Below are 9,731 nucleotides of genomic sequence, written 5' to 3' on the forward strand. Positions count from 1 at the left end.
CTAACAGGGATATTGAGACAGTATTGGCAAGGAGCCACTGAGGGTGAAGAAGATGATACGTGGATTTTCCTTGCTCTGGGTACATAACTTTCTTGTCTGTGTTGACAGGGATGTATTTTAGGCTGAGTTGTAATTATAACGGCTGCCTATGGCCTCCAGAGGTCAGCATATCACTTGAGAAGAGCTAAATCACAGAGCACTCAAACTGCACTTTCTCTTTTCAGGCATGATCTCATTACATCCCCTGTATAGTCTCCCACTTCAGTGGTAATAAAACTGAAAGCTTTTTGTCCCCAGTGCTGGCTGTGACAACAAAACCAAGAAGAAAAAAAGAGCTCTCAGAATATACATAATAAAATGTAAAATGCAAAATGTTGTCAGTAGTTAGTACTACCAGTTGGATGAGATCCCTTAGGTGACAATTCTATTGGAAAGAATCAGACAAATAGATATCCACATGCTTAGGTGCTATTACTCGTACTTTAGTACTGATGGGGTGAATGAATGTAACAACTGTCTTCTGAGCAGATTATCAGATTTGTTCCACTGTGCTCTATTTTTAAAACGTTTGGGCAGAATACCCAGTTCTTTCGACACTCTCAGAAGAACAGAGTAGAACTAGAAAATATACAGAGATGAGGAACAGAGATGTGAAGAGGACCAGAGGTGTGAAATAGCTTTCATGCAAGGAGGAGCTTGGACTATTCATCTCAGAAAGAGACAAGTTGGAGGGGATAAGTTATGGGCCTTTAAAGTCAGGAATAGTGCAAAAACCCTGACAGGAAATGACCATTCATTCTCTCTCCCAATATAGTGGATGCCCAATGAAGAGGTCAGGGAACAGGTTTTGAAATAAACACAGCATAGAATCAAACTGTGAAAATCATTGCTTTTGGACTTCACGGAGGCCGAAAGCGTAAAAGTTGAAAAAGGGTCAGGGCAAACTCATGGAGGATGGGTCTGAGTGTTGAGCAGAGGGGACTGAGGGGAAGTTCAAAGATCTTTGTGTCTCTTTCTGCAAGCTGGGAAGGCTTAATGAGGAGGTCACTCCATGCTTGCTGTGCTCTAGGCTTCCCTAACTCCTACTACTGGTCAGTGTTGGAGTAAGATACTTAATGTCCACTTTTGCCTGACTAGGCATATGTCTCATGTTCTTTATTACTACAATGCTAAGAAACTTCCTTCTACTTAAGACGCAAGTTGCAACAGTCTTCAAAGGAGAGGCTTTGAACTTCACTCTTTCTAAACACGAGCAAGTATTGATTGTCTCTAAGTTATATTATACTGGATTCAATAACCCAGAGCAAAATCAGGACCAGCTGCCTTTCTAGGAGACCCTAATCCTACACTGTCTCCTCTGAGATCAGATAGCTCCTGTTTTTGTCGCAAAGTAACACCCAAATGTATTTCATTGTGGGAATCCAGCCTCAAAACCTTCTCATAAGCACCAAAGAGCCTCAGTGTCACACAACACTACCTGATTTCCCCTCATTGTGAAGAACTCTACAAAGCTGGTGTTCTCACGTTACCGCTTTGAAACACAGCCTTAAGTGGATACAGCAGGAATCAGCTGTAGACCAAGTGTAGAAACCCCTCCACCAAAAAACATAAAATATTTAATGCAAACAAAATATCCAGTCTGGCTCCCAAGAAAGAAATAGCAACACTCAAATCTTCTGTTATTTTTATTAAAGCTGCAGAGTCTTACTACACACAACAAATATTTTATCGATATAATCTAAGTTATTAAAATAGTTGAACAACTCTTTAGATTTATATTTGTATAGAAATGATCTGTGGAACATCTCATCTTGAAACAGCAGTGCCCCCAAACAGCTATTCAGCAGGATTTTATTTATTTATTTATTTATTTGAAGAATAGTTTGGGACTAGAGGATGCACTCTTCATTCTCACAGGAAAAAAAAAAAAAAAATCCATGCAAAAATAACCCCCACCCTCTTCCCACTTTCTGTCCTACCCGAAATGTAAGGCCTTATTGAATGACCACATAAGTGACTGGCCATTTTCTTCCAGTATTCTTCTTCATGTCTACATTAGGAGCTGTTGTCTAAACTGAGTAACTAAAACAAGATGAAAAGAAAAATCAATTGCACAATCCTAGTCTGCAGGTGACAAAGTCATAACATCTCTTTACATAAGTCACTACTGTTTTTCCAGTTATGAGCATTCATTACCACATTATGGTTGTTCCCCAACTCTTGCCTATCTGGCTGATGTCAGTTATTGTCAATACGCCTTTGTTAACAGAAGTCAGTCTATCTACTATTGCTTCGGTCTCCCTTCTTCACTTATATGTAGTTTAGATTCTACGTAGCACTGCCTGAAAAGGGCCTACTCTGTGGTATTTTCCCCCCATTTTAGACAAAGCACATAGCTCAGGTGGTTATCTCCTCACTGCAGCTATGCGTCTGTGTCACCCGTGAGATGTCTTTTATAGACCATGAGCCATGTCTTTGCTATATCATTCCATTTAACTTAGTCCACTCGTAGATGTCCTGTTCACATACTATGTCCGAGTTGATGAGGAGGTATCTGTCCCCAACACAGAAGTGTTTCTGGCAGGCAGCACATTTGAAGCATTCCAGGTGATACACTTTGTCCTTCACCCGCATGGTCATCTCATAAGCCCGGATTCGTTTGTCACAGGAGGCACAGAGGCCATCTTGGCCAAAAAGCCTAAAACAACAACAGCAGAGAAGTAAGCAGAGTTACATTGCCGGAGAGATGGGGAAGAACACAAATCAAAACAGAAACACACCAAAACATCAGTGCCTTGCCCCATTAGTCATACTATTGCCAAAAATACATAGAGGTCACATGGAAAGCTGCTGAACAAAACTCTAAACTTTGCCATACCAAAAATTGAAGTAGAAAGTCCAAGGTCCTCACCTATTTTCAATGTAATTGATTTCTGTGATCAGTGACATTATCCTGAAATGCTGAGCAGCTTCAGGGGGAGTAAAGGACTGCTGGATCATAGCATGAAGTTGTGTGATGCAGATACTTGCACATATATGATCAATATAAATTAGTTACAGCTGCTAAATTTTGCCTATCTTCAGCTGTTGCATTTGAAGTTTATCGGAAGGAAGCTTGACACAAGCTATGATTTAGCATACTGCTGTCTCTTTTTGTTGCCTCCGCATTTGCAGTTCTTTCAAGCTCAAACTCAAACCTGTATCCATGAAATCCCTCCTGCTGGGTTTCAGATGGACACATGGTAAGACCTTCCAGGTACTATGCTAGCCCAAACAATTTTACAATCTGGACTGATCTTTTATCCACATTTAGACCCCCTGCTGAGATTATTATGGTATTGTTTATTAAAAAGAAGACTCTAATGAATGCACCACATATGTATCCCCACCACAGCATGCACCACCACTCTCTGCTGGAGCAGCGCAACATACTCAGCCATGTGTGATGACAAAATGAATGCCAGCACTTCACACAGACTGCTGGTTACAGAGTTTGCAAGTCAAATCATTAATAAATAAGCAGGAAGATATATATATATATTACCTATAGAAGATATATATATATCCTTAGAAGGGGAATTTATATATATATAAATTCTTAGAAGACTTTCTATTACTTGTTTAAGGTTTACAACTACTGAATTTGACTTCTACGTTTTGATACTAATTCCAGAAATACTTTGCCCACCCCCTACACTTCACTTTCATATACTTTGCGTGCTTCATATAACCTGAACTGGAAATGGAATACCCACTAAAGAGAACTCTTTAAGGGGAAAAGATATCATTTCTTTCATCTACCAGGAGATGTCAGTGTCTACTTCTGCCCAACAAAAGTAATAACAAGGTTATACAAAGGTTGCAAAATTTCTTGTTAGTAATGGAAGATATTATAAGTTACATTATTAAATAAATAAACACATTTGAATTCACTGCAAGAAAACAGATTAATTGCATTGCCATATTTTCTATTGCTTCTATTTTAAGATGCAAAGTATTTGGAAAGTGTAGCAAACACTGGTAGATTGCTGGAATATGGCACATGCCAAGTTGTTTATAAGAGGTCTCATTTGCATAACTTGGTTCTTAATTTCTGCTAAGCAAAATTCCCATCAGCAACCTCCAGGATACAATAATTAGGAGCTCCTCTGAGATTTTATTTTATTTTTTGTAGACTTTTGTAAGGTAACTGAAAAAATATAAAGTATCTTTATTCTGTCTATCCACAGACTTCCTGCACATTAAGGATCCATTAGAAGAAATGCTATACAACCAGCACAGCAAAGATCAAAATACTTTTCTTGTAATTGAGAATACAGAGATCTTTTATTATCATTTTTCTTGAAATATATTAATCTCAGTTTAATCCTTCTACTTACAAATTATGGCAAATCAGATAGACAGAGAGATATTAATGAAAACACCCTTAACAAGTGTGTTTGTGGGATCTGATTCAGCCAAATGTTTTAAGTTCATGTCTGCTCAGGACCAGGCTTAAGAAAGTAAAAAATCCACTGGGTACAAATTAGCAGGATCAAACTTTCCTGTACTGGCTGCAGCTTTGCAATAAGCATACAACACATTGTCTCTTTCTGCTTGAAGTGTTCCAGATAAGTTCACCAGTGATGCAGAAAAAGACATGAATCAATCCATGTATAAAAGGCAGTCGCTGCAGAAACCACACGAGTACAGCGGCCCTGCTGGTTGGTGGAGTCAAGCATCTCTTACACAGCCGATATTGCTGCATCAGGAAAATGAATTAAATTCAGTTACCTTGGATACCGTGTTCTTAAATGAGGGAACTAAATGATCTTTCATCAGTAGCTGATCTTGGCACCTGTTTTTATATAACTTCCAGCTCCACGGCTATGCTTGGAGAAGTGCAGAACTACTTAAAGCCATTCTGGGGAACTGGCTCATGGTCAGCTCAAGTGCAGGAAGCCCTTCTTGCTGAAATTCATCAGCGATCCCCAGTTTCTACTTGAGAGCATCCCATGCTGACACAGCTCAGTCAGTCTTGAGCTACTGGGGGGAACAGCAGCACTTAGCAAACCATGTTAAACTACAGTTAAAATGAACCAAAATGAATTAATTATGGATCTTTGTTCACTGCTATACCTTAAATTAATAAGCAAAGCTGAAATGGTAGAAAGAAGGAGAGCTAGGGTAGAAGAAGTGGGCTGGGGAGACTGTATACCTGAGATAGTCCCTTCTGCAGAGCTTCCTGCCCAGTTTGTAATACAACCGTCTCCCCACTTCTCCGAGCCTGCACCCGCACAGGTCGCAGCTGAGGCAGTCTTCGTGCCAGTACTGATCGATGGCCTTCAGGAAATACCGGTCCCCGATGTTCTGCTGGCAGCCACCACATGTCAGCAGTGATGGGGGGATCTGGAGCACTTCATCCACCGGCTCCCTGAGTGAATGAAAGCAACGTTGGAGAAGGAGAATGTACCCTGCAACCCCCCACATGAGAAGATGCAGGAGATAAAACTGAACAAAATGAAAGATTGGTTAAGTTAGAACAGAGAACATCCTCATTTTTTCTCCCAGCAGAGTAAAGATGTATCCCCTTCTGGCATGAGAGGGAGAAGGACTTCACTCTTTTGCTTTAAAAAGAAAGGGACAGCTTAAGATATAAGGAGTTAGCAAGAGTATCCAAGCATCTGCTAACTAGTTTTATACTTTTCTTCAAAGGGTAATGCACAAACACAAAAGTCTCTGTATCACCCATGTGTGTTCATCACTGCAAATACATCTACTTTGTTTAGAGGACCAAAAAAATCAAATAATGAAATTTTCACATGATTTAAGATTGAAGATCTTTTCAAAAAGATGCTTGGATTCACTATTTCATAGAAATGCTGGTTATGTCTGTGTAGACTGACAAATGCCAACAACCACAAAGTCCTAGAAGTTCTTACCATTTTCTTCCTATTTTCAAGTAATTCTGTTCTGCCCACAACACATAGCAAGGCTTTCTTTGCCATAAAAATGTTCCTGTTTTCAACAGGATTTTTGTAAACATTTGTAAGTAACCTAATCAACACAAATAACCTCTGGATTTCCCTATAACTTATGGAAGAACCCTAGCATTACCATAAAGCACCTGTGCATGTACCCCAGAATACATGAGCCTATCTTGTAGACCTGATCCTTCAAGCTTTGACAGTAGTGCTGCTGGAAGCAAGGGAATTCTGCCTCAGCAAGGGCTACAGGACTAGAAAAGATACCTGAGGGATTTTACATGCAGTCAATTTTCCTTTGGGAATTGCAAATTTGAGGACTAAGGGATGATATTTCACTGAACAGCATTAAATAAATACAACAGATGTGGCCATTGCCCAGCTGGTTTATGTTTTGCTGCTGTTTTTAATAAAGCCAGCATGTTAGCTGATGTTACTGCTGTTTTTTCCTTCAGCTAAGGACATGAATCCCCTGAGATGTGTCTACAACAGCATAGCTCAAATGATGTCAAACAATTATTGCAGATTTACACATCCCGTATTGAAAAGAAGCACAAATCTTTAGTGTGATACTAGCACTGACTATTCATGCAAGATTTTTTTTTTTTTTTCATTTTTAAAATGCTCTGAAGTCTGGGTTGGTTCTGGCAACACCTGGGGATAAAGCAGTAATGTTCTTCAAAACTCCTTTCTTAAGGAATACTCTTATTTGCCTTTTTGTGTAGATCTGCTAAAAAAAAAAAAAAAATCAGCAAAAATTAAAAGGAAGGTGCATGAGCTCATTTCTGCAAGTCTTGCAGTGACCTGGCACTGCCACTGAGGGCCTCATCCAGAACCCAGGGAAGTTAATCAAAAGACTAGGGGATCAGTCCTTTAAGCACTTGCTGAGTTTTAAACCTGTGGCTGGCAGCAAGGAAGTCATATGTTTGCACATTTATGCTTTTCTGCTTTGCTGGGTCATGACCAAGGTGCTCAACATGAGTCAGAGCAGAGCCCCAAATCGTTCAGCACACTGCCCTAACAGAGTCCGCCAATGCTTTGCCTCCGTCGCTGGTCTGTCCTCCGTCAGGATGGCGTGGGCAGAGGAGAACCACACTGAGAGAGGAGAGCCAGGCTGCTCTGAGTTTCCAACAGGAAAAATTATGTTGCTTCTGCCTCAGGTAGCTTTCTGTAAAGCATATTTCCTGGGTCAGCAGTTTTCTAGGAAAAAATTACTTTCTTCAGTGTGGAGAAATGATGGGTGGCCAAGAACTTCTGTGCAGTGAAACTGATCCTGCAGCTCTTATTTAGACAAGCTGAGCCCTCAGATATGATCTGATTATACACTAGTCTGCTTTTCGCTCCTCTGTGTTTAAGCTGCAGTGCCCTGAAAGTGCTGCCGTGACACCCCACTCCTTCCAGCTCTTCGCTCTGCAAATTCCATTAAAATCAGGCCCCACTTTTTCCAAGTTTTTTTCTTTTGAGCCCCATCCTTCCTTTCTTAAGGCATGGGCTCCTCTCCGACAAGTTCTGTGAGCCTCTCAGCAGAGCGTGCAAGTATAAGGAAATGCACGCTATTACCCTTTATTGTCCATTATTTGAAACTTCGGACATTGCCCCCCAAATATTTTGTCTTATGGGTGCTTGGGAATCGTGAGCCAGTTCTCTGAAAGCCCTAAACTCCGGAACAGCCTGGCGGATGTTTACGCAGAGCAGAATTTCTGTTTTCTGCATTAGCTGTTTGATGTCCATAGACTTCTAAGCCAGCGCCTAATTCACTAGAACACGCAGTACGTAAATAAATAAATGCTACTAAAACAGTATGGTTCAGACCCAGGCATCTCATACCTAGGAGCTTAGATTATCATTCTGAAAAGATTGCATAAAATAGGAAAAAATGTAGCATATAAAAAGTGAAAAGCAACATGGCATGAATTGATTTAATACACCAAACAGTTCCCATGTGTTCACTTGGGGCTTCGAGAGATGGCATTTTTAATATCTCACAGGAAACAAACCACGAATGGCTAAACTTTCCTAAGAGCAATGTTTTAAGCGTTATCTGAAAACGGAGATTTTATTTTTCTCTCTCTCTCTTATCGTGATTGCCGACGAGCGTAGCTGCGGCTATGGGGAGGCGCGGTGCTGTGCTGCCCTGCCGAGCCCGGGGCTGGGGGCTGCAGGTGCGGAGGGGCTGGCACCCATCCTGGCACCCATCCTGGCACCCATCCTGGCACCTTCCTGGCACCTGCCTGCACAGCACCGCCTGGGGACCCTGCACAGCGCCAGGGTCCGGCCCTGGGTGGGAAACGCGGAGGGCAATTCTCGTCCCCCGCACCCCGTCCATCACATCTCTCCGCATGCCCTTCGCAGCACAGCCACCCCCAGCGGTTTCTCCGAGCCCTTGAAAGTTGCAAAGTGCCTCGCATGCTGAAAATGTGGAAGTGGGGCACCCGCACAGCACAGCCCTGACCTTTCGCTCTGATCGGCGGCGGAGAGCCCCCTCCGAGGGGCCGCCGGCTCCAGCCCGGGCGAGCCCCGCTCCCGCCGCCTCTCGGAGCGGCTCCGGGCTCCTCCGCAGCCGCGGATGCCCCTCACGGCCGCCCGCTCCCCCGCCGCGGCTTCCCCGGGCTCCGCCGCCCGCTCCGCGCATCCGAGCCCGGCGGGGACCGGCCGAGGGGCGCCCGCGGCGGGGGTCCCCGGGGTGGGGTGGGGGGGTCCCCGCGGCATCCCGGCGGCACGGCAAGGGGAGGTGCGGGAGGGAGGAGGCCACTTACTCGGAAGGATCGAGGCTCTTCCTCTCGATGGCCGATGACATTGGCAGGGATTGCTCCTTTGTAGTGTGCCGGTGGTGGGCTCTGCCCCCGCAGAGGCTGTCTGCTCTCGACGCCTTCTCGCCAGCCGAGTTCCCCCTCCGCCCCCCAATGACATTCACAGGATTTCCTCCTGCAACACCAAAGAGAGAGAGAGAGAGAGAGAGAGAGAGAGGAGGAACGGGGGCTGGGGCCGCCGCCCGGGGCCGGGTGTCCGCAGGCCGGCCCGCAGGCTCTCACCTCCCATCCTCGCCGCGCTCCTCCTGCGCGCCGGGCGGCGGGGCCGGGGGGGGGCTGCGGCCGCGGCCACCGCTGCCTGCCCCGCACCGCTCCGCTCCGCTCCGCACCTCCCCGCTCCGCTCCGCACCGCCCCGCACCGCGCAGCCCCCGGCAGCTCTCAGCACGCCCCCGGCAGAGGCGCGTGTGCCGCCGAGGTGCGGCTCGGCATCATTATTACGGCTCCTCTGGCTCGGCCCCGGGGCTCCGGTTTCATTTCCTTTTTCCTGATCACGATTCAAATACAATAGAAGGAAATCACACTTAAAGAGACAGCTGCCCGTTTCTTAACTGGACTCCCGGGGCTTTGGCAAGGCGAGCAGCAGCAGCGCCGCTCGCTCGGCTGCTTAAAGGGACACCCGGGGCGCTGCGGTTCCCTATCGCGACATGGTTTCGCGACGCTCCGCCGGCTGCCAGCCCAGGCTCACCCGAAGGGCTGCGAAGAAGCAGCCCCCGCTTCACGTTTTCGGCTGCTGCCCCCCCTCAGCCTGTCCATCCCTCGCACACGCACATGCCGCACGCACGGGGCTGTGAGATCTGCAGGGGAAAACGCTAGGGGAGAACCCAGGTGCCGTCCTTCTTCTACCTAGGATGCAAACCGGCCAACTAAATGGGGTCTCGCTGCTATCCCATAGCGAGCACCCACGGCTGCCCGCTCCTAGGCGTCCCCGAGTTCTCGGGCAGCGATATAACGCCTTTA

General features: G+C 45.3%; 1 protein-coding gene across 1 annotated transcript; it reads right to left on the minus strand.

The window, feature by feature from the left end:
* Positions 1-1,672: 1,672 nt before the first annotated feature.
* Positions 1,673-9,394, minus strand: LMO2 (LIM domain only 2). The gene is made up of 4 exons (XM_068684623.1): positions 8,996-9,394; positions 8,720-8,888; positions 5,198-5,413; positions 1,673-2,698 (listed from the first exon to the last, which is right to left on the minus strand). Exons 1-4 carry the CDS (start codon positions 9,000-9,002, stop codon positions 2,479-2,481), a joined length of 612 nt encoding a protein of 203 aa, XP_068540724.1. The 5' UTR covers positions 9,003-9,394; the 3' UTR covers positions 1,673-2,478.
* Between the last annotated feature and the right edge of the window lie 337 nt (positions 9,395-9,731).

This window comes from Anas acuta, chromosome 5 (assembly GCF_963932015.1).
Source record: "Anas acuta chromosome 5, bAnaAcu1.1, whole genome shotgun sequence".
NCBI classification, from domain to species: domain Eukaryota; kingdom Metazoa; phylum Chordata; class Aves; order Anseriformes; family Anatidae; genus Anas; species Anas acuta.